Below are 27482 nucleotides of genomic sequence, written 5' to 3'. Positions count from 1 at the left end.
GTTCCTCGGCCTCTTCATGGTATACTCTGGTCTAGTTTTTGCCGGCACGCTAGAAAGAGCGATTCGCAAGAATGAAGCGTCTCACATCTCACATGCCAATAATTAGATAAAATCTTCATTAATCATGCTCTAGTGCTCTACGGGTATATTCCTTTCTCCCTCTTACATATTCCATCTCAATTACCAAAATCCATCCTCAACGCAATACTCGGCTCCCTTCCCCCCGCATCCTCACTACCCGGCCTAACCGCCTGCGCCTTCCGTCCTTTCATAATAACACCTTCCATAAACCCCTTCTGGCCCTCACTCAACCCACTAACCACGCCCCTGAATCCCGCCTGATCACTTCCAGCCAACTCCAGCAATCTCGCACTCGTTTCCTGATACACACCTTCACCCTCTGTACTTGCGCGCTGCAGTAACATCGGCATAATGACTGACATCGCTACAGGCTTTTGCGATGGGGAGAGAGTGGAGACGAAGGCCGTGAGAGCGTGTGATACGAGCGCGCGGGCGTTCTCGGGATCTTCAGTTGTGGATGTGCTGAAGGATATTAGGCGCGGTAGGAGGTATCGTGTAATGGATTGGTCGGCTGGTGTTTTGGGAGATTGCAAGAGGAGGGTACGAATGCAGTTTGCTGCTACTTTGGCGGTCTGTCACGTGTGTGTTAGTATTGAAAGAAACGAGGTAAGGGGAGCTAACGTACCATGCGGTCGCTGAGGCAGTCAAGAACTTCGTCTAGGAAGCGAGTGACGAGGGGCTCAGAAGCGGAGATGTAATTCTTTCCGCTGGTAAGGAGGAGTGTTGATGCGAGAAGAGTGTTCTTGACGCATGGAAGTGAGGCTTCGCTTTCTCGTTTTTGGCCGTTAAGGTAGATGGATAGGAAGCGTTTTAGACAGCCTTGTATTTGAGTGAGGTTTATCTCCTGTTCTTCTCTCTGGATTTTGCGTGACCCTGAGATGCTTGTGATGAAACGCTTGAGGATGGGGAGTGACTGAGGAACCACCACAGCTTGACAGCTTGCTGTGCCCAGGATGGTGGCGAATATATGGATGATGCAAGCATGTAAATCGGTCTTTATAATTGAAGGGAATACCTCCGCTGCGTCAACCAAGGCATTTAGGGATAAGCGCACGAGAATGACAGCTTCATCCGTCATCTGATGTCGCGCAGGCTGTTTGGGCTCGATTAAATTGGGAAGTAAGCCCGCCAAAACCAGAACAATAATTCGAGTCAACTCGAATAACTGTTCGATGTCTTCCGACAAGTCTCCGTCTTCGGTGGCATCAGCTTTCGTTGCAGATGGATGAGAGATACACAATCCTCGAGCAATTTGCACAATGACACCTTGCACATCCAGACCCTCAGTAAGAACCAGGCGGTCTAATAAGTCCATGGTCTCCGAGAAAATAGCCTCCCTATAGATTGCATGCCCAGAAACGCTTGGGTGCAGGATCTTCTTCAGGGCCTGGAGTATCGCCAAAGTCTGTCCTTTCGATGCAAGTGCATCGCTTCCAGGTTTAGCGACAAGTGCTTCAAATGCAATACCAAACAGGACGAAGAAGAAAGCCACAGGCTCATCACGATAATTAATATCGTTGCCCTTAGAATGACCATTCGTGGTCAGAGATTCTGTCTCCTTGCCATCTAGCGCATCAAACACAAACTCGCTGTCCTGCTCGATAAGACTGGCGATTGCATCGACTAGCTTCAACCAAGAATCTTGATAGAATCTCAACAGCGTCTCGCGATTCAGCGCCGAATAGATGCTATCTAAACTACCCGAAAGAGATGGAGGACCAAGACTCATGGAAATATCTGGCTCGAATCTCAGACGAGCAAATTCTCTCAGAGACGCAAGCCACAGAGGAGTTAGCGTTCCAATATAGGGTTTCAGGACATCAATCAAGTAATGCTGCTCCGTGCTTGCGACTTGAAGTTCTGCCCATGCAGAAAAAACAGCCATTTTCACCATAACCTGGGCGTTCGAGCTGAGACCTTTAAGATCTCCAATGGATGCAAACTCGGACTCGGTGGAAAAGTTCTCGAGGGCTGTGACCAAAGTCTTCAGAATTCGACCCATTCGGTCAACATCAGTGACAATACCTGTTGCGATGAATGCTGCGCATACATTGACAGCTTCGGAAGCCAGTTCTGGAGAAGAGTCGGCCGCAAAAGCTGGCGTAAGAGCGGAACTGATCTGGGCTTGGTACTGCTCGAGCAGAGGCGCTTCAGCGAAATCAGGATCGGGAGTCTTGCCAAACATCTTCAAGACGGAATCGATGATCTTTAGACCCCATACTCTCAACTCAACCACATTGGAAGTAGAAGCAGAGAATGCCATTCGAATGACATCAGCAACCTTTTTCTGCAACTCCATCTCCGCCGGCGTAGTGCCATCGGGTGGCGTATCTTTGCTGATGAGTGCAAACATTTCTCCGAGACAGCTCATTGCGAACGTCCGAACTTGCCATCTCAGCGGCTCTTGGCCTGGCCCTGCTGCGATACCATCATCCTTAGCTGCTCCTGAAGCTGCAGCAAAACCTGCCACTTCTTCGTCTTGAAGGTCTGGCATTGTGCTGACTTTTGTAGATGCAGCAGTAGTCTCTTCAGCTTTGGCTCTTGTCATAGTCAGCACGGTTTGGCATCTTTGCAACCATCGCGCAGTCTCGGTGAGACATGATTGTTGCAGCCAGTTCCTGATGACATTTCTGATACCCTCGTGGGTAGGATCGGAGTCCAAAGCCAACCAAAGCTGGTCTTCGAATCCACTTTCTGCTGCTTTGACAACGTCTTCCGAATTCCGCTTCATCAGGTTATAAAGCCCATCAATTGCAATGTCTCTCAGCTCAGGATACTCAGAGTTTAGATCTTTCTGTAGCATCACAACGTAGTCTTTGAAATGCATGTGCCCAGGCGCATATAGAGAAAGGTGCTCTAAACATCTCAGGCTCCCGGCTAAGACAGCAGGGTCAACTTCAGCTTGGAATTGGCTAACGAGAGTCAAGATCAAGTCGCGAGCCTTAGTCATGTCTTGAAGGTCGGGACCGAGAACATTGACCATCGAGTCAGCGCATCTTGCAATGACAGCTGTCGTTGGTAGCTCTAATTCCAGATTCGAGGTCGGACCGGACGATATATCCTCGTTGTGCGTGTCTGCAACATAGAGCTGACAAATCATGCCTAATGTGCTCGACACAAAACCAGAGAAGGTCAAGCCAGCAGAATCGGCAACTCGGGTCAAGGCTTCTAGAGCCCAGAAATGAACTGTCGGGTGTGGATCTTGGCATAGAGACATCAGAACACCGACAATTGTTTTCAGATGAAAACCAGCTGCCATGCCGCCGACTTGAGAATGTATGCACCCTAAGGCCATTGCACATCCAGCTCTTGCACTCGGCTCACGATTGCCCACAATTGTATCGATCAGATATTTGACTTCTTGATTTGTGTATGCGTTTCCAGAGCTGTTGCACAATCTAGACAGTGCCTCGTACCCAATTGTCCGGACATATTGGTCATGATGAATAACAAAAGTCCGGATCATTTCCTGCATCAGCTTCTCTACAGCGGGATTGGAAAGATCGCCAGAAGGTGACTGTGTCTCCTTCACAGCTACTTGTAGCGTAGAGAAGAGCGCTGTTGCAATATTGACATTCATCGCAGCTTTCCGCCCCTGGTCTCGTTGCAGCGACCCTGCTGTCATGAAAGTAGCAATCTGTTCGAGTATACTCTCTTGTATCTTTGAAGGGGTGAGAGGGAATGCAATTGCAAACAGTTGAATAGCAACATTGACAACTTCGGTTGCGGGTGGATCTGGGAGCGTATCCGGGCCCCCTAGATTTCCTAAGTATAATGCTAAAGAGTCGTGTTCAAGCGAGCTGCAGATAGGAGAGAGCAGAACTCTGGAGATGGCAGAGTCGGACCCGTGTTCCTCCATCCAATCGTCAGGATGGTCGTTCTCATGCTGACCGGGGAGTTTTTTGACTTTGAAGCCACGGACTAAACCCGTGACCCCGAATCCGCAATTGTCTCCAACATCCCAAACAGTCTCAAATGTGCCAGCGGAATTCGCAATTGACGTGCTTAACGAGCTGGGAGTGTAATTTTCAGGGTCTGCGAAGAAAGAGACGGCTAGCGTAAGTAGATTCGACTGAAGTAATGCTTCACTCCCGCCAGCAGGACTGAGGTTTACCAACTTTGTGTAACACTGAAGCACTCTCCTTTGAGTCATGAGGTCCAGATCCTGTAATTGTAGAGATGGGCTAAGACGTTGAGATGCATCGTCAATCGTCTTCTTCGATGGAAGACTTTTGAGGAATGCTGTTGTGTTTTGGAGCATTGCAGCTATTCGCTTCGAGACATCGATTGTTAATAACCTGCTGTTGAACTGCAGAAAAGCTAAAATAGAACCGAGAGCACATTCTCTCACATGGGTGAGGAACGAGGACTCTAGATAGCTCCGCTGGGAAGTGTTGTCCTTTGCCAATGGTTTTGGAAGTGCATTCTTCCACAGAAGTAGAAGCTGCGAGAGATGGATTTTGACAAAATTGGGTCCCAGTGACATGAGACCCCCGATCAAGATCCACGCAACTTGAATTTGAGTACTTGATATCCTCAATTCTGACTTGCTGCTGGATTTGAGCAGTCCAGTGGCAAGTGATAGAACTCGACTGTTAACATCTACCGATCCATACAAAGGCTGTACGGGAGCAGTGCTGAGTATGGCTGATAAACCATTCGCATAACCAATACATCTTCGTGGAGAATTCCGCGCCGTGGTCAAGAGACTGAGCTCTCGATTAACACTATTCATGCAAATCGTGAGACAAGATAAAAGCTGTTGGGGACACGCTAGAGCAAACGTGCGCAAGCAGTAAGACGTGTATATCTGAACAGTATAGCTCGGGTGTTGAAGAACCTGTAACAAACCATCCCTACAAGCATCTGAGAAAGCATTTGAAGCCGATCCCAGGATTTTCATCAGAGATGCTAAAGCACTTAAGACTGCAATAAGTGCATGCTTCGACGGCTCTGCTTGTTCCTTGATGACTTGGGGATAGTTCTTCAGCACATCGTTGATCAAAGATTTCGCAGCATCCACCTGGCCCGCCTCACCCAAAATAGTTCTTCCAATAACGTCTTCGAGAATGATTTGGACAAATCTCCGCGTACTCAGGAGTCGATATCGGTTGTTGGTGATATTTGGATGGCTCAATACATCTATCGTCAGGTGATCCACAATTTTCATGTACATCGTCTCGACCGTTCTCTCACTTAGACTCTTGAAGATTCTTGTATAACAGACGGCCAGGCCAGCTCTCGACCTGCTACTGGTCGAGCTTTTCACATAGAAAGTGGATAGCTGCTTCAAAATTTCTGCAAGCGAAAAGCTGAGAATTTGACTCTTCTTTGGACCGGGGCTTTCTGATCTCTGAGGAACATCCTCATCATCCCCTGCTAAAGCCCCTCCCGGAGCCATAGACAGACGTTTAGTATTCGATCGTTTTGGCTTCTTGATCTTCGGGATATCATTATCCTGCACTGGAGCTTCCGAATGTGCCTTAACCAAAGCCTCAGCGAGACATTCCCCAGCAGCCTGTCGAACTAAAGGACTTGTCGAGTCAATAGTCTTCCAAATCGTCGATTTCAGATTGTCAAAATCGCTCGAATTATCGAAATATGGCGTGTGCTTCGAAAACGATTTCAGACACCGACAAGCTGCCATCTGGACTAGAGCAGATTTGTCGCTTGACGCATAGTTCCGTGCCTGTTTCCAGACATCTCTGGCCACTTGTTCGTCCATACTGCCTTCTATCATCTTCGCGATCTTGCCTAGGGCTTTGAAAACCGCTGCTCGTAGCCCTGCATTATTCTGCGCCGCCTTCAAGAGTTTCAAGAGCGCAGAACATGCTAAAGGGTGTAACCCAATGGCACTATCCCCTGCTGCCGCAAAGACATCTCCCAAGCAGTACACAGCCGCATGTTTAGTCCTCATATCCCCATCCGACTTTGACTTTCCTCCGCTGATGATAGCAATCATATCATTGATTGTCTCAAAGAGCAGTTTCCTATCTCCTTTCCCGAGTATATGCGCAAGACATTTCCCCAGATTATTTCGTATTACTCTCGTTGGAGGCGGGGCGGCGAGGTTTAGGATTTGCATAACCTCTTTCTTAAGGTATAGCTGCTGCGCTGTGCAGTCGTCAGGGTCGAGTCCTTCGACATGTTTCGTGAGGGTCGAGACGAATGTAAGGAGGTATAGGTCTTGTTGTTCTGAAGGGAGGGACTGTAGTTTCTTGATGTCGAGCTCAGGAGTGGAGGGGAGCTCTGCTCGAGGTGTTGACGCCCCATTTGAAGAGCTGGGGAGGTTTGTCGAGGACATTGACACGTCGTTATAGGAGGTTTGAGAAACGTGAATGTTGTAATCTGATTGGGAAGTAACTGAGGCTTCGCATCGAGTACGGACAGCAGTACGTAGGTGGTGAAACTTCGGGTAAATTTATTTTGCTGGGCTGACTCCAAAAACCATGCTTCTTACTACCGGTATCTCCCTTACAGTATTTTCCCAAGACGATGGCTGTATTCTCTAGAGGGCTTCGTTCTTTTTCCCGCAGAGGGGATTTCATCTGTTCAGAATGCCTTCGATTTTCTACATCGTCAATTGTGCAATCAGGCCATAACCGGTGGTCCAAGATTAAGCATGACAAAGGCACGGCAGATGCAAAGAGGAGTGCAAAGAACTCACTTTTCTCCAGAGAAATAGCCATGGCATCAAAGTGTAATGATCTCCCAAAAGGGTTACGAGACTCAAGTCCCTGACAAAACTTAGGTGGTGGCGCGGACCCAAATTCAAACCCCAGACTTGCGATGCTGTTGGTAACTGCGAAGAAAGGTACTTGACGGCGTATAACCCCTTCCACCCAAAAGATTGTGCTACAAAAGGCTTACACATGCTAGCTGGATGGCCAAAAGCAAATATGGACAACGCAATTGCGCGCGGCCAAGGCCGTTCAACTACAGGAGCAGCGCTCCAAAACCTTACGCTGGAAGTGATCATGCCACCGACAATAGCTCTAATTATCGAAGCCGAAACAGACAACGCCAAGCGTACATTGTCAGAGTTGAGATTACTAGTAACTAAAAATGGGGGGACAGTGACGCCTACGAATTACCTGTTCCAGAAGAAAGGAAGGGTAGCATTTGAGAAGGACGAGCGGAACCTGGGGGTGGATGAGGTGCTGGATGATGCCATTGAAGCTGGTGCCGAAGATGTTGAGGCTGATGAGGATGGAGGTATTGTAGTCTGGACGGAACCGAATAAGACTTCTGCTACTGCGGAAGCTCTGCAGAAAAGTTTGAATCTGAAGGTGGAGAGTTCGGATATTATTTGGCATGCGAACGAAGATACGAAAGTCCCGATGGAGGATATGGGTAGGGCGAAGACTCTTGCGGAATTCATAGATCTTGTGAGGGACCAACCGAGCGTCCAGGGCTTGTATTCCAATGTTGCGCAGGGAAGTTTGAGTGATGAAGTTTGGGAGGATTTACAAAGTAGACTAGACGCATAGATGACGTTGTCGATGTACATATATTGTATTTGTACAACAGAGCAGAAGGCGTCTCCCCTTCCATCTCAATTCACGAGCAGAGAATGCTTCTAATTCGAATCCTGCGCCAGTAATGTCTTCCCCCAACGCCTTCAATGCTGTGATATTCCTTCCTCGTGTTGTTCTTCAACCTAGGTAGATGCGTGTGCCTTCATAACCCGTCTCATACATATCTCCACCCAACACTCATGAATCCTGCCCCTCATTCTTCCCCTCATTCTGCAACCTCTTCTCCCTCAAATACAATCTCCGCTGCTTCAGCCTCTCCAGCTCAGAATGTATCTCTTCCTTCTCGAACGGGATGCGATTGGTTTGCTCCGGCTTGGGCCAGAAATCAGGCACAGAGAAGCGCTTATCGAGATTCGTGCCATAGTAGTACATTGTTGCTATCGGGAACATGATATACATGCCGAACTGGAAAGATCGTTAGAAATGATATGGAGGGGCGAAGATGAGGGAGAAGAGGGGGGGTGGATGGAGGAATACCTTGAAGACTTCTAGATTGGGGCCGCCCATATTTACCGCAGCGCAGATGGAGAATGGCTTGGTTTATATTTGAGGGAATTGGGTCCAATTGTTGTGCTTCAAAGCCTTGAGGCGGACGAGGTTCGATATCAAAAGTGAAGCTCGCCGCTAAATCATACGATAGCCTTCACGTGCCTGCCAAGACGCTAGAGTCGACCCCTACCAGTTTCCCAGGCATGGTGTTAGTAAGAAATTATTCATGAACATACATTCGTACGAACCCAAAGCCTAGTAAAATAATACGAACTTTATTACGGAGGTACAGCGGTTAAGTATTGTTACAATTCGAAAAAACAACAACAGGGGTTTAGTCGCGTCCTCTAAAGCTCTTACTTCGTACCGTAGTGCGTACAGAGCTTCAAGACTATCGAGGCTGTACTTACAGGGGCTGTATTTATAGGAGTTCCCAATTAAGAATAGAGGGTCAAAATACAAATTTAGAATTTTAACAATACTCAACCGCTCGAGCCGCTGTACCTCTGTAAAGTTCCTCTCTTCTTTTAAAGTCCATGATCACAATGCCCGGAGTAATAAGCGTCGAATACAAAGGCAGAATTGCCATAATCACAATAGACAACCAAAAGCAGCTCAATGCTTTGACTCAAGATGAATATTACCAAATTGCAACATATCTAAGGGAAATCTCTGAGCATGATGAGGTCTTTATTACTGTTTTGACTGGAAAAGGTATATCAAATCCATCTACTTCAACTCAACTGTTTTAACAACGCACAACAGGTCGATTTTTCTCCGCGTAAGCTCAAGGAACACTCTACCTATAATCAAACACTACTAACAGTTACTGTTGCAGAGGAGCAAACGTTTCAGCCATCGGCTCAACACCAGAAAACGAAGATGTCGCCAAATACTGGCTCCGAACTTTCGTATCCAACAACCTCAACATAACCCACGCCTTCTACACACACCCCAAAATCCTAGTCTCCGCCCTCAACGGCCCCGCCATTGGCCTATCGGCCGCCCTCATCGCATTCTCGGACTTCATCTACTGCGTCCCGCACACCTTCCTCCTAACGCCCTTCGCCAGCCTCGGTCTTGTAGCCGAGGGAGGTGCATCCAGGGCCTTTGTCCAGCGTCTAGGAATCTCAAAAGCAAATGAAGCACTGCTTATGAGCAAGAAAATCACCTCTGAAGAATTGCTGCAGGTGGGGTTTGTGAATAGGATTTTTGAGTGTGGGAAAGGCGAGGATGAGAAGTTTTTGGGCTTGGTGTTGCAAGAGGTTAATGATAGACTTGGGGAGCATCTGATTGGGAGTAGTTTGATTGAGATCAAGAAGTTGATTCGGAAACCCGAGAGGGATATGCTTGATAATCAGAATGTGGCGGAGCTCTTTGCGGGACTAGGGAGGTTTAAGTCGGGAATTCCACAGGAGGAGTTCAGGAAGATCGGGAGTGGCGAGAAAAAACATAAGCTGTGAAGAATTTAGTTTTGGTTGGACTGGCATAGGAAAGATATATATTGAGGATGTCAATCGCACCTTTCCTATTGGTAACCAGGCAGCGCTACACGTTCTGACCAGTGCCTATATGAATTTCCTATCAGATATAACACCCCAGTGTTAGTTTCAGTAAAGCAGCTTGCTCATTGGCAACCAGAGCGACCATGGCCTAGAGCAAACCCACGACGCCATTATTCCCCAAACGCCATGCATATGCCTCCATACTACCAGAGACTCTCACTTCTCCGACTCGGTCAACTTCTCTAGCTTCGCTATCCTCCTCTCTTCATCCTTCTTCCAATGGCTCCCCTCCTCATAATCCCTCCCAATTCCCAAGGCACTTCTAAAGCGATCATCCTGCTTAATCTTCGCCTGCGCGAGCTCATGCACCTGATGCATCTTGAGTCCCTTCTTAACCTGTCCACCTCCTCTCTCGCTCTCTTTCGTCAGCTTCCGTCTCAGCGCTTCCGTCTGGGTCTCTATTTCTTCTTCATCGACCCTGTAGATTCATATACTAGCTTAGCTTCTTGGTTCGACTAGAACTGCAAGTGGGGGTTTGAATTAATGGTGGAAACGCAGGAAACATACTCTTCATCTTCCAAACGATCTCGCAACTCAAATACCTTGACTTCAATATCTCGCTTTCGATCGTGCTCTAAGATTTCTTTGTCGGGTTGCCGTTGCCTGTGCTTCATGCTGTCGAAGTCGGTGGAGTAGGGCTTGCCTTGATCGCGGGGTCGGAGGTGTGCGAGGTTGCGTTGAACGTAGCCAGAGGTTCGCTGCCGCGGGGGGTAGAGAGGCCGACATTAGAAGACATGATTGGGCTACCTGAAGATGTGGTGTGGGTTTTGGTATGTTTACTCCCGAACAGGTTGTGGTGTTTTGTAGCTGGGAGCAAGGCGCGCGGGAGGTTGAATTGACAAGGGAAGGCTACGCTAGTCAAAAAATCGAGGGCGGTGAAGTGAATTTAGGATTTCTGCCGATGCGTCACAAATACTGCCCTTACTGTATTGCCCCGCGTCGCAGTGACTCAAACCTCTTCAAAATAGTCATCAAAATAGCCATTATAAGAATTTGTATTTACCTCCTATTACTCCTCACTCCAGCCTTTCTCTTTTGTAAATCCAGCTTCGTGGTTAAGCAAAATGCCAGCTTTAGACGCATCAGAAGCTCCGGGCGAGGAGGCGCCTCTTACACGACTTCCCTTTGAGCCAATATCAAGACCCCACATACTTCACTGTTCCTACGATTACTGGCACCCAAAGTAAGCAATTCCCATCCAATTCAAGTTTAAATCCTTACAATTCTTCCAGATACAGATCCTCAACCCTAAAGTCTCGCATAATTCCCCTCACCCCCTCCTTCCTCACCTACCTCCGCAAGGACGGCATCGTGCTTCCCTCAGAAACCCCCATTCACAACCCATCTACAGATGACAACACTACATCCGATGGCTGGGACGAAGACCCGGATCCGGACCCCTCTCTCGAATTCCCCGAAATCCACCAGCAAATTAAAGACACAATCGCAGAACTTGGGGGGCTTGTAGCACCGAAGCTGAACTGGTCTTCTCCTAAAGATGCGACGTGGATTAGCATGACGAAGAATAGTATGGAGTGCGCTACGCCGAATGATATATATCTCCTGTTGAAGAGCTCGGATTTCATCACGCATGATTTGGAACATGCATTTGACGATTGTGCAGAGAACGATTCCGTCACGGCAGAGGATATAAATTATGTGCTGGTGTTGAGAAAATGGTTCAAAGTCAATCCATCCTGCGAGTTCAGATGTTTTGTCAAGCAGAGAAGGATAATTGGGATATGTCAGCGGGATTTAAATCATTTTGATTTTCTTTTTCCGCTGAACGAACAGTTGCGGGATACGATTCAGAAGTATTTCGACAAGACATTGAAGAGCACCTTCCCGGATGCCAGTTTTGTGTTTGATGTCTACCTACCAGAGCCATACGATAGAGTTCGACTTATGGATATTAACCCCTGGGCTCCTCGAACAGACCCGCTGCTCTTTTCTTGGCTGGAACTCCTCACCATGCCCGTACCAGCGCCGTTAATGGGTGTTCCGGACTCATCTGAGAATCAACCACTACCTCAGTCGAGCAGTGATGAGGATACCCAAGACGAGGATGTGGAAGAGGTCCCGTGGAAGCCGGAGCTTAGGTTGGTGAGGAAAGATGATCCGGAGGCGTATAACTTCTCGAGTCCGCAGTATAGTGCGCATAAGCTGCCGAAGGAGGTCGTGGATGCTGGTATGGGTGAGAGCAGTATGATGGAGTTCGCGGCTCAGTGGAAGAATATGATGAATGGGGATGTGAAGCTGCAGGGTGGGAGTGATAGTGAGGATGAGGACGAGGTGGTGGTAGAGCCATCATAGACGAGTTAAGGCTCGAGAAGAAACTGATGCACATGAGAGTATCCTCTTGTCCCTGTTGTGATTCTGCCTCAGACCAAATCAGAGTGTACATATTTACCAGGTATCTAGCTTCTGCAAGTAGCAGGCTAGACACCTCGAGGGAACCCTGCGTCTCTTCTTTCTGTTCATCATGGGCGTTGCTTCTCTCTCTTTAATTTGTCACAAATTTGCAGTTTTCGTTATGATTCCAAAGTTTATGGCAGTCATAAATGAGAGACCCTTTGATAGTTATTCGGGAACAAGCAGGACCCTTCTTTCCCTTATTAATGACCTCGTCTGCAACCATTCACAAGGGAAGTATTTTGAAGGGTATGATGAAATAGAACGGATCATCAAAAGTTATGAGGGTTTCGGGAAGTTGAACAACTCTCCGCCCGCGACTGCACCACTCTCAGGTAGCAATACAAGTATCGTATAGCCTATTGTGTTTTTACAACGCTTCTCTCTAATATAAATCCAAATGGATGAAAATGGAAGGCTCCGAGCTGCTCCCCTATGTATTCTGTGTGATTAAAGATATAGTGATACTGTTCTTTTCCTCGTTGTCCACGTCATCTAAGTTTGGTTTTAACCCACCACGGAGGGGACGTCTCCGGCGGGGTAGCACCGACTCCAATTGAGCCTCTCGGGCCGTCTTCTTCCATCCTGATGTGCGGCTATTTGAATCTATGTGCAAACACGCAGGCACGAGGTAGTGTACTGATCATTTACAAGAAACATGCTTAATAGAGGATTGATTCATTCCGATGCCCTGTTCTGTGATGCAACGTGTCGCCTGATCATGGCGAACGTTAGTTTTAGCCACCCCTTTTTATGGGATCCTCCCCAGGAATCCAGGTGAAGGAGAAAGAATCTTGAATCGAATCTTGAATCGAATCTTGAGTTTGCGTCTTTCGGCATGTTGTTCAAAAGCCTCGTCATGGCAGCTCTGCTCGCTGCGCAAGCAACTGCTACTATATACTATGCTGGCGTCGCGGAAAGTGGTGGAGAATTTGGTGTTTATAGTAAGTTTTTACACTTTACTCCTATTCTTTTTTTGAATCAAGCTCGCGATTTATTGATATGAATGGGAGCAGGCTCGTCTAAGACTCCTGGGACTGGCTTGCCAGGAACATTTGGAGTGGATTATAAGTTCATCAATGAGAGTGCAATTGACGTATACGTTGACCAAAACAAGGTAAGTGAACTTTGAATAATTGGATTATCGCTTGATTCTTTTGACAAGTGAAAACTAGGTCAATCTGTTCCGCGTAGCATTTCTTCTTGAACGAATGTGCCCCGTCGCCACCGGACTAGGAGCGACATTCAATGAGACTGTAAGAAATCATCATCCTCTTCAAGTGAATTGAGAATTACTAAGTCTCGTGTCCCCAGCACTATGGCTTCTTCGCCGATGCTATCGACTACATCACTACAACAAAGGGAGCATACGCCATCCTCGATCCGCACAACTATATGCGATACAACGACCCATCTCAACAACCAAGCACGGGGAGCATTATTGGAGACACCACGGACTCTACAGCTGCTACGACTGCTCAATTTGCGGAGTTCTGGGGCGAGTTGGCACGACGTTTGAAGGACAATGAGAAAGTGATATTTGGACTTAACAACGAGGTATCTCTCTGAATGCAACTACAGAGAGAGAAAACTAATACTCCAAGCCACACGACATGGACACAAATCTCATCCTTGCCAATGACCAAGCCGCCATCAATGCCATTCGAGCAGCAGGAGCAAACCAGCTGTGCGTCTCCCTCCCAAGATCAAGACAGGAGACACCCAACTAATTCTTCTCAAAAGTATCATAGCCCCCGGTAACGGCTACACGGGCGGACACAGCTGGACACAAGACTATGCCGGCAACTCCCCCGCCTCCAGCGCCGTATTAGGAAACCTAACAGATCCCGCAAACAACACGGCGTTTGACATCCACGAATACCTCGACAGCGATTTCTCCGGCGGCCATGCCAACTGTTCCCAATCCGGGCCCACGAACCTAGCGCCCCTGACCGCCTGGCTCAAGAGCAACAGCTTCAAAGCCATGATTACGGAATTCGGCGGCTCGAATAGCACTGGGTGCGCGGGCTATATTACGGAACTGGCTAACTATATGGCGCAGAATGAGGAGTATATTGGATGGACGGCTTGGGCCGCGGGGCCGTTGTGGGGGACCAATAGTCCGTGCTGTGGGGATGGGAATGCTTGGGGGAGTCTGGAACCCGGGAGCGTGGCCGCGGATGGGAGTCCAGGTTTCTATACGACGGTTTGGGAGAGGGATATTCAACCGCTTGTGCCGAGGGTGTTGCAGTGGAGTGGGGTTTCTAGTGTGCAGGGAGGGGGTTTGACTATGAAGATGTAACGTTGTAACCCTGGTTGACGGGATGCAATACGAGAAAGCAAGGGTAAGGGGGAAGCATCTACTGGGTGCATGCATATCAAAAAGAAAAATTGCAAATACAGTATTTTGGAGGCGTTCGTCTAGTTTGAAGGTGGATACATATCTCTGTAAGCCACTTATCGGAACTGTCTCATGAGAGTATTGAAACATTAATATTACTTAGTAGGTATGTATGTTCATGATATATACAAGTCCATCCTAATTACTGGCAGTAAAGCCCCCTTTTTATATACAAGTCATCATAAGGTCCCACATCATATCGCAAAGCCCAACTTCCTCGCCACGCCCGGGAAGATACTCAGCGCATTTTGATTATTGATCTGCGCCATCTCTGCTGAGGTGAAGTTGCCATTGGCCTGTATGGCTGCGAGTCCGGGTTTCGCTTGAGCCAGTGGTACATATGGATCTGCGGCATGCTGTTAGTAAACCTTCTCCCATCACAAAAGAAAGAGAACCCAATGAACAAACTTACAGTCGGTACCCGTAAGAATCTTACTAGTTCCCCCAAAGAACTCCTTCATAGCCATCAACTGTATCAACGTCGTCGAGCTCGCAGTATCAAAAAAATAGCCCTTAAACTGCGCTAGCGTCGTCGCGACATTCAAACTTCCCAAAAAGCTCAAGCTCGCCATCCCCGCGATCCGCGTCGCCAGGTACGGCATGGCTCCGCCGCCGTGGGGGAAGATCATGTTGATAGATGAATAATTCGCGCGCTGGCCCGTCAAGAGCATGTTCTCCATGGCGCGGACTGACTCGAACGGATACTCGGTCATGGGATCTGGATGACCCAGAGCGGCGCCGCTACACCCGGGTGCTACGGGGTGCACGAAGACGGTTGCGGAGCGCGCGTTGAGGAGATCGAAGATGGGGTCCAGGGCACCGTCGCCGAGATACGTGCCGTTTGCGTTGGTGTACAGGCCGACTCCGTCGAATCTGAGAACGTCGAGGCAGAACTGTTTTTCTTTCTTAGCTGCTGTACTGTTCAAGTAGATAGGACTTGGATGGAAATCAAGAGAAGAGTTCTTACTGCTATTTCCGCCAGCGATGCTTGGATATCTGGGAGTGGCAGGATACACATCGCGCCTAGCCTGGTGGGGTATGCCTGTGTGTAGCTATACATGGCCAAATTGAGTCTCGTCGCGAGAGCAGCAGCTGCGAGACCTTTGCCAGCGAGGAAGTTGACGCCCGGCGCGCTGACGGATATTGTGGAGTAGTTCACGCCCATTGTATCCATTGCTGCGATATGGTCCGTTAAATTCCATACCGAGACTGGGAAGCCATCTGTGAATAATGTCGCCACTCCACCCAGCGTTTTCACGGGATATCCTGCATCAATGAGGGCTTGGCGGTAGAAGTCAGGAACGACGTGAGAGTGCACATCGATTTTAAAAGATGCGTCGACTACTGTGCTTGCTAATGTAGAGGTGGCTGCGAGGAGCCAGACCAACGATGAGGCAAGTAACGAAGGCATGATAACGGCAAAAGAGTAATGCTTGACTGGACACAGAACAGAAGTTTCAATTGCCAACCAGCAGCAGCAGATTCAATTCTTTAATAAGTGAGGAGTTCAGCAAAGCATGTTGATTCAAGGGTGGGAGTATTGGACAAACTATTGAAAAGACGTCGTCGTGTGCGGTAACGAGGCCTCGTCGGACAACGGACTTTTTGTCAATAGTTTATCTACTCCACCAGTCCATAAAGCTACGGAGTATGGAGTGGATATTTTGAAGTGGAGTGGATATGCCCTGAATACTGTATCGATAAGATTGGAAGATATGATACATAGTAGGGATTACGGTCAAACGAGGCTTGGCCCGGTATCCCATCTGCTGGAAACCTAGCAAGTATTCGTAAGTCATCCTACTACAGCCGGGATGTTAAATTGGATGGTGCTTTTGATTGGTCCTATTGGCATTATAATGGTTCTAAGCTAGCCATGTTACCTCGGCTTTGGTTCATCACGTGAATTGTATTCAGATGAACTTACTGACTCGCTTGTGTTTTTGTCGTCTGACAGTTGATCCGACGATTACAGGGCCTCTACTTGTACAGTAGAGGCCCCAACTCAAAAGTCTCACCTTAATCTGGTTCTCTTACGATGGTATAGATCTCAAGATCTATACTAGAGTAAAGAGCCACTTAGGTCCACAGGATTCTGACTATCTGGGCTAAGAAGTGGACTTATAGTGGGACTGTCAAACTTCAAAAATTTTTTGCGAGTAAGGTACATCTCCCCACTCCTACCGGGGAGACACGATTAAGGAGCTCGCTACGAAGACGATCTCGCTCGAAGCTGTAACGGACAATTATGCCATGGAGGAAGGAGACGCCGACGCTAGGTACATAACCTGGAATTTGCAGGCTCAATAACCGGTCTTATCCGTATAATCAGCTTCAGGGAAATTCTCTCTTGGTTTTTCAAGTTGCTTGCTTCATCAAGTATCAATAAAAATGAAATGGTCAAGTTTTCATTCTCACAATACTCGTTTTTCTCTTGGTCCATTATGATACGGTAGTAGAGGCACTTTGGCGCGGAAAGATACCCGAAAAGATACCCGGAAAGATAGACTTCCGCATATACTTCGTCGCATATGGCTAGATTTTGCCCTACCTACCCGGTCCTATCGAAAGAAATATAGCGCGCGTGTCGATTGCTTAGCAATCCGAAAGTGAGACGAGCCAGTATTGTGTGAAAGTGAGCGCTGTGAGTCGCCGGGATGTACGGTAGATATCAGACTGAAAGAAGAGGCGAGTGTTTTGCATGTCTATCGAAATAGTAAACCGCAAATAATCAAGGGAGGAAAACGTGGTGATTTAGAAAATATTCCAGGAATCCTGCATGTTTTTCTATAAAACTTTGGGTCCGAACGCTAGATTCTAGAACACGGAAAGGACGAACATGGGCACCTGCAACGTGGGATGATAAATTGAAAGGGGTAGCGGGTGGAGCAATAAAGGCATGGTCACCCTAGGGAGCAGGGAGCCGGCCTGCCGGACACTATACTGTAAACAACGCCCGTTGCTCGGACCATTAGGGCACAATTTGTGAGCGTTTCTACAGTATTCGTACTCGGGTATGGAGATATCCTTGAAGCGTATCGGACGGACTGGGTTCCCTAGGGTTTAGTTAGTTGATATAGAGTTTTGAAGATTGCGCCAAAGATTCCTAACGCAGGTTTTTGAGGGTTTTTTGACATCAAGCGCGGGTCGCTTGTCGCTTGGGCGTTCCGTTCTTACATACCGAGATACGAGTATAGAGACGGAATATCGAGAATGTACTTCTTCCTTGCAGGATTGTAACTGTTACTGGTAACTGTTACTGTATGCAAGGCACAGATAGATCCACTTTCATCTAGATAGATTTTCAGGAGGCAGCAGATCGATCTTCTGATACATTGAAGATCGGGGTGACTTTGACTCTCTTCGAGTATAATCAACACTAAAATAATTCCGACCTTTCGCGCTCCACCTCTACCCTAGCTCCCATGTGGCAGGTGCAAGTGTGAACGCCATACTTATCACATCGGAGAACAGCTCCTCGGAACATCCCAAGTATGCGGAGCTAGTCAGACAACACGCCATAAATCTCATACTCCATAGTATTGTGTTTGATGACTGCAAATTGAGACCCTGTTTGTAACGGCTAATATAAGATTGATTTATTACTATACTTAGGCAAGCAAAATGGTTCAAGATATAGTAAGGCAGTGTACTCGTAGTATCTGGCTTAAGTATACAATTTATACAAGCCAGGCAAGTAGATATGCAATAAAGTATAGACTATATATGGACTAGGGTCAAGATCATCGCTTTCTAATTCGCCTTACTTTTTCCTATAATGGATGCCTATCAAGATCGACTTCTTATACTTAGGGCCTCTTTCTTATTTAGGGGTTCTAAGAGTCTAAGCTCGCTTGGCAATGGGGATTTTACCCCCGTTTGGTTTTACCTGCATTTAACACTTGCTTTTTAAGGTCGGATATTACGGCGCTTTTACATAAACGGTATGCTAGCTTGCTTGTTTCTCCAACATTGGGCTAGAAGGAAAGAATCCGATTGGCTACGCCGTGGTATAGTTATTGCTTACACCTTGTATTTCGTCGAATTTGAATTAGAATATCCTACGCTCCTTAGTGACGCGGAATAACTCTACTAGGACAGGACCGGGAGTCATTAAGTGGCGTTTTGCTAGGAAAATTGAGCCCAGAGAGAAACGCCACCTGCCTCAATTTTCCTTCAGGATTGTGACAGCTAAAGATACCGCGTCCCACCTACGCACCACGAGCGGCACAGCCGTTATTAGGCGGTTACTGCATAACTATTTTCCTTGCGAACGTGCAGGAGACCTCATGCAGTTCACGGCACGTACACATGTTCAGGTAAACTTAAACTTACTTTAACGATGTCTCGTCCGGGGTCTAAATACTGGAGTATCCTGGGCTTCCATCAAAGCTTCTCCATCCACAATACTTGAAGAAAGTGAACCCCCGCACATTTGCGTGGATGATCTTTCCTGTATGTATACAAAATGCCGAACTCCACGACACCCCATTTTTCGCCAGAGGTATGTAAATTGCATTTCGCATTTGACTCGAAACCTATGCAATTGTTGATGGGAAAGCTGACTCTTGGCAATTGTGTAGTTCCTAGCCCAAGATCGAGGACCAACGATCATAGCTACGAATGCATCGTTCCAAGGGGTGGCGTGTTTGGTGGTAATAGCCAGACTATGTTCGAGGTTTGCAATACTGAAGAACATTGGTCCTGACGACTGGACCATCCTCTTTGCAACTGTTCTGGCAACAGCGAACATCGTGGTTGCCGCCCAGAGTAAGTAGAGTTCCGTCTCGTTTCCAGGAGGGCCTCAGATTGAAAGAAATGAAGGCTGATTAGATGACATCTAGGTGTGAGGCTCGGGACAGGAAGGCATAAGCAGGCGATCCCACTGGAAAATGTCATACCGGCGGGCATCTATCGATTCGTCACGAGAGTGATATACTTTCTGATCACTGGCACCATTAAACTCTCAGTATGCCTCTTGTACCTGCGCATCTTCCCCACCATCCGGAAACATGTCTTGATCCTGATGACGTTCATCATTGCTGCCACTATTGCGCAAGAATTCGCTACCATCTTCCAATGTGTGCCGGTGCAAGGAGTGTGGAATGTCGCGAAGTTTCCGAACGCCCATTGTATCAACAATGTAGCCTTCTCCTATTCAGCATCGGCGTTGAGCGTGGTGACTGATCTGTGGACTTTGATACTGCCGATTCCGACTGTTTGGGGTGGGTACTTCCAGCTTCTTTCAAAATGGTGGTGTATTGATAAAACGTAGCACTTCAAATCATGACAAGGAAAAAAGTGGTTCTTATAGGAATGTTCTCCTTGGGATTGTTGTAGGTTGCCTCCCGAGTTCTCATTCCTTTCCACATATCTGTACTAATCATGCTCCACAGTGCTTGCGTAGCAGGAATCGTTAGAATGGCATTTCTCCTCACTCTCTTGACAAGTAGCGACCAGCCGTGGGATACCTATGGAACATCTATTGCATCAGGAATTGAAGTGGCACTTGCCATTATAACAGCGTCCCTTCCGAGTTTGAAGCCACTGGCTGACCGCATGGCCCCTAAATTATTCCCGAGCACGAGAAATAGAACGACGCACAAAGCGAGTGACTATGAATTGGGGTCAGGGAGACAAGGGACGCACTCGGGCTTCGTTACGATCGGAAGCATGGCGGATAATCATCCAAGGGGACATGGTAGTAGCGATGCAGACTCTACGCAGGCGATCAAGGTAAACCATGAATATTCCGTCAGAGTTGATTCTGCGAATGACTTTCATTGATGTTGGACTACGGAGTACAAAAGCCGCTTTATTTATGACTGTATACTAGCCAAAGTTGTATGAACAGCAATGATATAATGATCCTAATAAAGATGGAACATATGAAAATAGAGAAGTATTTCTCATCACGTCCTGCCCCTGTTCGCTCGGTAAATTCCAATTGGTGTAACGTGAAGGGAATTTGATAGCGCAGTCTACTTTCAAGGCCCCAAGGGTAAATATCGACTAGATTTATACATACAATCTGTTATATTTTATTTTGTAATTACAATGAGCAAAGAAGATCAGTCAAGAAAGATCAGTCTCCAAAGATTTTTCTTTCGCCAGTACTAATGCTATACTCCCACCGCGTAGCAGCCCATTCCGTTAATCGAGATCTAGAGATATTCTCTTGCCGTCCTGTTATCGTAGCGAGAGAAACAGCTTCAGCAATGCTCGGAAGGCTCGGCCCAGCAGTTGCGGCAGATCGTGGGCTGGCGATATTGCGCACCGGACTTCCCTATCGCAACTGGCCACCATTCCCGAGTCTCATGAGTTGTGTTTGATCGAACGCCATGCCGAGCGCCACATTCTCATCTCCTCCGAAAGCGATCGAGTGACTTCGTTTCGGTGCTGGAAGTGGACGGCTGATGATGTTGCTGCTAACTTCACTGAGCGGAAGGGATGTTGCTTTGCGTGACGGCACAGTACTTGTGGAAGTTGGTACGGGTGGTGCCGGGGCTTGGGGCGTTTCCTGAAAAATGTTTGTTTTGGTGTCGTTCATGGGATGGGAAGGGTCCGAGGCCTGCTCACTGGACATGGCGTTGCCATTGTGTTCGGAAAGGTGAGCAATTTCCGTATGTGAAAACGCCAGACCATCACTAACAGCATGATTTCCTGAAGTAATAATAACATTGCCCTCAGGACGAGGTGTCAATGATGAGCGGAATACTGGGGTCCTGGTCCTGATGTCCCATCGTCTGGTGCCGTGGTAAGGTTCACAGGTCTGCCAGATTCGGGAGTCGGAGGACCCGATCTTCGGGGAGTTGCGTGACGATATGATGATCTCGTGCTTTGAGTACTTAGTGAGAAAGTCCAGCCGCTGGAAGTTTCTCATCGAGTAAATATCCAAAATGCTTGTTGCAAGCAAAATCGAGTTGCTGCATCCAGCTAGACAACAGGAATTGAAGATTTGACATATCTTTGCTGACTATGGCAGCAGAGTCAAGCTCTCCGGCTTCACCATACTGGTGCTTCAAAGGATATCGAAGAACGAGTCGATGTCCTGTACGCAAAGGGCTACTTTGTAGAGAAATATCCGAGAACTTCCAATAAGAATGATCCAATTTCGCAATGACATACACTTAAACAAGCTATGAAAGAACAATCGAATTCCGAAGCATCAGAAGGCCGGAACCGTTTCATTTGGCCTCCGTGTGATGGAACTAAGGTCCCGCCTTCATGTTTTAATGGCAGAACAACGTCCACAATTCCAAATAGGGAAGGAGCGCTGCCAGGACTGAACAATAGGGCGACGAGCAAAGCGGTACTTGGTATCAACGAGGAAACGCAGACTTACGCAGGACATGGCTTCACAACACTCCCGGGTTGGTATAATAATTAACTGCACGCCTTTCTCAAAACTTATACACATCTTATCCAGTATTGTGTCCAATACATTCTGTCCAAGTCTTCTCCATGAACGATTGTGAATCCTGGATTTTTCTGCGGATTTTCCCCAAATATTCCGTATAGGCGGCAGGGTATTCTCGCTATTTGTTGGCAATTTGGGAGTTTCACTAGTTATATAACTCCATAACCATCTATAAGACTCGGTTCAGCTGAAACTAATCGGAAGGTAGATTGCAGCATGTCAGTTTAACTCTGAGACAATATGGACTTTAACCACTGCCACACCTAGGTTCCCGAATTCACCCCTTCAAGAGCCCCTCCCCACACATATTGCTCATACTCGAAGACAGTCTCAAATGCTAGTCTCTCATAAAGACCTTCTTTCGCAACCCAATCGATAAAAACACCTTCCACACCTCGTCCCTGCAAGTTCTGGATTGCCTTCGATACCAAAAGCGAAGCCACACCCTGGCCTCTAAACTCTTCTTGAACACCAACGCACCCAATTAATCCGGTCTTCTCCTTGGATTCCATCAATGGCGCGAACGCAAATTGCTTCATGACCACAGCAGAAGGAGAACACATCAACGCCCAACCGATTTGGGTTCCGTCATGGTCGATTGCAACTATGGCCTCGTGGTACTGAATATCAAGATCTCGGAGTCAGTATTACCTGCTATACTACGTTCAGGAATCAAGAGACATTGCTCTCGAAAAATTCGACGTAGGAATTACTGTTTCATTAAAATGACTGACCTGTTCCGCTGCTGCGAGGTCCTTGTATGTTTGAACCCACCCCTAAGAACGAGGTTAGTATGTGGAAGGGTCACATAGAAGACGACGCACGAGATTCTTGAAAATCGCGCTTTGGGTTCGTATGCACTCAGCATAGAGTTCGGGAGTCAAAGGCACAAATGTGAGTTGCTTAGACGGATCGCTTAGCTTTTCTATTTGAGTGATTTTGGGTGGTGGTGTATAAGTAATAATGCCTGTCTCGAAGTCAGTAATGCCGGCATAAGTTGGGACAATACTTCGAAAGCAATCATCTCATGAAACACTCAAAGAGTAAACCACTCTTCACATATCCGAGGTAGGATATATTCTCCGAAAGAATGACTGACCTCGATATAAATCTCGTGCAGTAGAGCCAACATTCTTTTTGAAACCTATAAAGATTAGCTTCTGGTTCCCAGGAAGGATGAAGCTAGAAAAAGGGAGCAAACCTCGATTGATGAAAAAGTCTTTATCTTCTTGAGTAACATTAACAGGAACACCGGGCCAAAACCTCGGAAACACAGACCCGAGACCAAACGATTTTAAGCCGCCAGAAGTAGAAGATTCCAATATCAGCCGCTGGTGAGCCGCTGTAAGAAGAGCCGTACCGATCCCTTTCCCTCGGAATTTCGGAAGTACTCCCATCGCAGCTATCGTCCCTTGGTTTCCATCCGTGAGGAATGAAAGACAAAAGCCTTTGGAGTGGATGTAATGGAATCCGTTCGTTCTGAGAAGAATGTTTCTGAAGAGTTCGCGCTCAATAGGCCATGATGGGAAAATATCTTGCCAGAGAGAGTATATCTTATCGCTATCCAGCCCATCCACTTCTTTAGTAGAGGTGAGGTGCACAAGCCGGACTGACGGGTTGGAGTTAGGTCCAACGGGAAGAGAACCATAGGGTGTAGTGATCCCAAATATTACATTGACGGCCGATTGGAAAGCAGGAATGGTCGGTTCGTAAATTGCGATGTAGTTTTGTATCTCTTCAACCTCATCAAGAAAATCATATGGCTCGCAGGTAGCAATGACAATCAACTTCTTTCCGAACTTCTTCCCCAGCGCTAACCCTAAAGACTTTTGAGCTGGGGTGAGCCACGCATTCCGGGTAGCGAGGATTGCAATGTCTGCATCATCGAGCTGATTCTCTACCTCGGAAATCGAAGTCCCCTCATGAAATTGTACGTTTTTGATAGATTGGTTCTGGGCTTGAAGGATATTGATATACTCAACCGGTGGATATGGAGTTCTCGTTTTCTCTTCTCCGCTCTCAACTGCTCCACTACCCGCAGCAGCTTTCCTAGGGTTCACAAATACGATCTTAGTCGCGCCATTTCGGGGTAGCGGGAGTATGTCTGCTGAACATCGTACGACTGTCGTACTCTTTGCGTATATATCACGCGCGAGAAGTTCGCGTCTGCGGTTTGACAAATTGTTCTGCAGTTCGAACCTGCTCAGAGTGGAATTGGGCAGTGGCAGTCTGTTGGAGGGTACAAACTTCGATTTGAGATCATGGACTCTGTTTACGGATCTCTCAATAGCTGTCCAGGACAGAGCTTTTGTTTTGATGGCTTTCGCAACGGACTCGATAGCTCCAACCTGCGCAGACATTGTATGGCATATCATCACGCAATCGGTTCCAGCCTACGAAGTAGCATCTATCAGCATGTTATCCATCGGTTTCTTTTGGACAGTGAGATGTTACCTTTAGAGCCATAACGGCTGCCTGTTCTGTTCCGTAGGGACCCCTCACTCCTTCCATTTCCAAGCAGTCGCTAACAATCAGGCCCTTAAAGGCTAATTCTTTCCGCAGTATATTGATTGCGAGCGGATTGAGGCTAGCAGGAAGATGTTTGTATTCATAATCCTCTGCAGTTGCAGCTAATTCCCCAATCCCCTTCATTCTGATGTGCGCAGTCATCACCGCTCCAGCTCCTTCAACCACGGCTCTTCTGAAAGGGACCAGCTCACATGCGTTCATTTGGGCCATTGATTTGGAAATCACCGGTAAATCGTAGTGTGAGTCAACGGACGTGTCGCCATGCCCCGGGAAATGCTTTATACAAGAGGCAACCCCACCTTCTGTGAAGCCGTGGACTTGCTCCGAGACGTACTTCCCTACAATCTCAGGGTTATCGGAAGGAGATCGTACTCCGATGACAGGATTCTTTGGTTCCGAATTGATATCAGCAATGGGAGCGTAGTTCATATTGATACCAAAGCTCTTTAGCATTTCGGCCGTCGCGTAAGCAATCTCGTATGCATTGGAGGCATCTTTGGTAGCTCCAAGAGCCATTGGCCCAGGAAATTGAGCTGCAATAGGAGCTTTTATACGGGTAACAAGTCCATTTTCTTGATCGATAGCAATAAACAGGTCTCTAGAGTACCCGGCCTCTCTTGCGATTTTCTGAAGAGATCTCGTGAGTTCTAAAAGCTGAGAAGCGCTTTCAACATTCCGTTGGAAGAGAACCACTGCCCCAACTTTGTAACTGTATGGAGTCAATATCACAGTTCGGAGATATTTGTAATATTTCACGCATCTGGAAATATTCAAAGGGGCATTTAATGTTACTCTTGGATAAGCTTGATAATATCCTTGCTAGGAACCAGGCCATGAAATCCGACGATAAAGAGCTGCTCAACGTCAGAGAAAGAAGCAAAAAGTGCTATGGTCCCAAGATCTCCAGACATGTATGAGTATAGTCCAAGAATAAAGTCCCACGCTCGCACAAACATGCAAATTGCGCTCGACTCGGATCGAACGTGAAGGAGATCTTGAAATAATAGTAATTCATACCTGTCCAACTTGATCCCGGATCTGCGAGTCCGTATAAGACAGAGATTCGAGATGCTTAAGATCCGCCATTATTGGTAAGTGAGTCCCGATGGACTCCTTGCCGTTTGACAAGCTCGCACTTAATAGCTTTTGGCGAACAGTGCCAATATTGATGAATTTGTGGAGGTGTCGGCCTCTCCAGATTTGAGATCCGGACTTGCGATCTAAGGACACCGTCAATACACTTTTTGTTTCTGGTGGTTACTTTGCCAATATGGGAGGTGAAAAGCATTAGACGGTTAAGCAAGGGGATGAAAGTAAGCTTGTTGTCACGTGATTGACCTCGTTTACCCCACCTCTTCGTATTTTCTCTATCTACTCTATCTCCTTAGCAAAGGGCTAAGGAATTGGACCATGCAACGTAGTATCAGGATCAGCTTCAATTGCCCCATTCTTGCGCCCTTGTTAAGATAAGAACGTGGCGTTGGATTATGGAGATCGACGTTTCGCTTCCGAGGTTCTTATATTAACGACAACGAGGCCATTCTCGTGACTCCTGGCTCTCCTGAGGCATCTACACGAGTGACTATTTGCACTATTTAGCCGCCAACGAGATTCTGCAACATGGATGATTTCGAAGGAGAGAGCAGTCAAAACGATATCTTTTCGAATCATGTGACAGCTGCGACTTCAGATGTTGAAGATACCAAGGCAAAGCAGATCAAGGAGAACCTCCAAAAATACGAACAATTGTTCGGCGCAGATGAGGATGCTTTTGATCAGCCGACTACCACGAAGAAGGAATTGTGGTCCTATTATCTATACTACAATGTAAGTACGGAAGTCCCGAAAATGCGAGCCATTTACTGATCAGTCACAACAGGGAGACAACGGCGTTGGTCCAGGATCATATTCCCAAGCGCTCTTCCAGTCAGCGCTGAGTGGAGATGGCTGGGATCCAGCCATAAGCCCAATTGCAAAGGGCAACTGTACCACTGGTGGTTGTGTCGTGGCGTGGGGCTCAGGAACTAAGTCTGTAGCCAGTGTCGTGCTTATTGCTAACGGCATCTGCTTCGCCGTCATGACAGTCATGTTTGTTTCCCTCGGATCAGCAGCAGATTACGGCAATTTTGGACGTTGGTTGCTCCTCGTCCTCACTGTCATCTGTTGGGTATTCCAGTACTGTATGATGTCCATCAGACACGCGTACCAATGGCCTGCAGGCATGGTTTTGTACATCATATCTTATATCGCATATGTAGGTTTCATAGAAGAATATATGACCAAAGTTATTGACGCCTACAGGGGGCGACTTTGGTATTCTATGCGGCGTTGTTTCCACGACTTTCGCGGTTTATGCCGCACGTGAGAAAAGCGAGGGAGGAAGACTTGAAGGACGGGAAAATCAGCCAGGCAGAGTATGACAAGATCGAAAGTCTAGAGCGAAATCATATCTCCAGTGTCTCTACAGCACACTCAAACATCGGATATCTCCTGACTCTAGTCATCAACCTCTCGGTCCTTCTACCACTGGAGGGCAATTCTTTCGGAAACAATCTGGCCTTATGTTTGACCAATACATGTAGGTTCACAGAAGCGCACAAGTGAGCATTGCTGATTAGTTCAGACTGGGTGGTCCTTGGAATCTGGTGGTTCATCTTTCAGCAACCTCGACCCGGCCCAAAGATGCCGCAGGGGAGCAGCTACATGACAATTGGGTGGAAGCAAGTGGCACTTGCTCTTCGAGAAGTCAGGCACCTACCGCAAACCTTCATATACCTTGTGGCCTTTTTTCTCCTCGCTGATGGCTTGAACACAAGTGGATCTTTAATCTCAATTATTCAGAACGAGATTGTCTCATTTTCGTTCTTGCAAATCACGTATCTCGGCATCGCACAAGCTGCTTGCTCCATTACATCCACGTTTGGATTCTGGTATATCCAAAAGTATTTCAACATCAGGACCAAGCCAATGTTCATGATTACCAACTTCTTCTCTGTATTTATCCCATTCTACGGGATGCTGGGTCTATGGACAGACACTGTTGGGTA

General features: G+C 47.3%; 11 protein-coding genes across 11 annotated transcripts; 5 read left to right on the top strand and 6 right to left on the bottom strand.

The window, feature by feature from the left end:
- Positions 1-176: 176 nt before the first annotated feature.
- Positions 177-6385, bottom strand: sip1 (Pof6 interactor protein; the record flags this gene model as incomplete). The annotated part of the gene is made up of 2 exons (XM_031148151.1): positions 177-653; positions 707-6385. The coding sequence occupies 2 exons, from the start codon at positions 6383-6385 to the stop codon at positions 177-179; spliced, it is 6156 nt and encodes a 2051-aa protein (XP_031005859.1).
- Positions 6386-6576: 191 nt separating this feature from the next.
- LHYA1_G003176 (putative transcriptional regulatory protein) lies at positions 6577-7571 on the top strand (the record flags this gene model as incomplete). Its single annotated transcript, XM_031148150.1, has 3 exons — positions 6577-6781; positions 6833-6895; positions 6961-7571. 3 exons carry the CDS (start codon positions 6577-6579, stop codon positions 7569-7571), a joined length of 879 nt encoding a protein of 292 aa, XP_031005860.1.
- A 225-nt stretch (positions 7572-7796) lies between these two features.
- Positions 7797-8126, bottom strand: PET100 (Protein PET100, mitochondrial; the record flags this gene model as incomplete). Its single annotated transcript, XM_031148149.1, has 2 exons — positions 7797-8024; positions 8097-8126. 2 exons carry the CDS (start codon positions 8124-8126, stop codon positions 7797-7799), a joined length of 258 nt encoding a protein of 85 aa, XP_031005857.1.
- Positions 8127-8653: 527 nt separating this feature from the next.
- ECI1_1 (3,2-trans-enoyl-CoA isomerase) lies at positions 8654-9571 on the top strand (the record flags this gene model as incomplete). The annotated part of the gene is made up of 3 exons (XM_031148148.1): positions 8654-8822; positions 8874-8889; positions 8947-9571. The coding sequence occupies 3 exons, from the start codon at positions 8654-8656 to the stop codon at positions 9569-9571; spliced, it is 810 nt and encodes a 269-aa protein (XP_031005858.1).
- Positions 9572-9829: 258 nt separating this feature from the next.
- On the bottom strand, positions 9830-10409 carry CWC21 (Pre-mRNA-splicing factor; the record flags this gene model as incomplete). The annotated part of the gene is made up of 3 exons (XM_031148147.1): positions 9830-10091; positions 10181-10371; positions 10398-10409. The coding sequence occupies 3 exons, from the start codon at positions 10407-10409 to the stop codon at positions 9830-9832; spliced, it is 465 nt and encodes a 154-aa protein (XP_031005863.1).
- A 328-nt stretch (positions 10410-10737) lies between these two features.
- On the top strand, positions 10738-11986 carry cdc123 (Cell division cycle protein; the record flags this gene model as incomplete). The annotated part of the gene is made up of 2 exons (XM_031148146.1): positions 10738-10856; positions 10906-11986. The coding sequence occupies 2 exons, from the start codon at positions 10738-10740 to the stop codon at positions 11984-11986; spliced, it is 1200 nt and encodes a 399-aa protein (XP_031005864.1).
- A 937-nt stretch (positions 11987-12923) lies between these two features.
- Positions 12924-14387, top strand: eg (Endoglucanase; the record flags this gene model as incomplete). Its single annotated transcript, XM_031148145.1, has 6 exons — positions 12924-13029; positions 13102-13202; positions 13261-13341; positions 13400-13642; positions 13690-13772; positions 13829-14387. 6 exons carry the CDS (start codon positions 12924-12926, stop codon positions 14385-14387), a joined length of 1173 nt encoding a protein of 390 aa, XP_031005861.1.
- A 293-nt stretch (positions 14388-14680) lies between these two features.
- yanB_0 (Decarboxylase) lies at positions 14681-15897 on the bottom strand (the record flags this gene model as incomplete). The annotated part of the gene is made up of 3 exons (XM_031148144.1): positions 14681-14832; positions 14899-15379; positions 15454-15897. The coding sequence occupies 3 exons, from the start codon at positions 15895-15897 to the stop codon at positions 14681-14683; spliced, it is 1077 nt and encodes a 358-aa protein (XP_031005862.1).
- A 6010-nt stretch (positions 15898-21907) lies between these two features.
- LHYA1_G003169 (uncharacterized protein) lies at positions 21908-22445 on the bottom strand (the record flags this gene model as incomplete). The annotated part of the gene is made up of 2 exons (XM_031148143.1): positions 21908-22024; positions 22188-22445. 2 exons carry the CDS (start codon positions 22443-22445, stop codon positions 21908-21910), a joined length of 375 nt encoding a protein of 124 aa, XP_031005886.1.
- A 614-nt stretch (positions 22446-23059) lies between these two features.
- nagZ_2 (Beta-hexosaminidase) lies at positions 23060-25521 on the bottom strand (the record flags this gene model as incomplete). Its single annotated transcript, XM_031148142.1, is given in 5 exon segments — positions 23060-23088; positions 23108-24299; positions 24361-25144; positions 25228-25289; positions 25453-25521. The coding sequence occupies 5 exon segments, from the start codon at positions 25519-25521 to the stop codon at positions 23060-23062; spliced, it is 2136 nt and encodes a 711-aa protein (XP_031005885.1).
- A 534-nt stretch (positions 25522-26055) lies between these two features.
- On the top strand, positions 26056-27142 carry LHYA1_G003167 (uncharacterized protein; the record flags this gene model as incomplete). Its single annotated transcript, XM_031148141.1, has 4 exons — positions 26056-26262; positions 26306-26689; positions 26737-27013; positions 27054-27142. The coding sequence occupies 4 exons, from the start codon at positions 26056-26058 to the stop codon at positions 27140-27142; spliced, it is 957 nt and encodes a 318-aa protein (XP_031005888.1).
- Between the last annotated feature and the right edge of the window lie 340 nt (positions 27143-27482).

The sequence above is a fragment of the Lachnellula hyalina genome (assembly GCF_007821495.1).
Source record: "Lachnellula hyalina strain CBS 185.66 chromosome Unknown contig00055, whole genome shotgun sequence".
Taxonomy (NCBI): domain Eukaryota; kingdom Fungi; phylum Ascomycota; class Leotiomycetes; order Helotiales; family Lachnaceae; genus Lachnellula; species Lachnellula hyalina.
The sequence above is the reverse complement of the archived record's forward strand: the minus strand, read 5'-3'. Positions and strand labels throughout refer to the sequence as shown.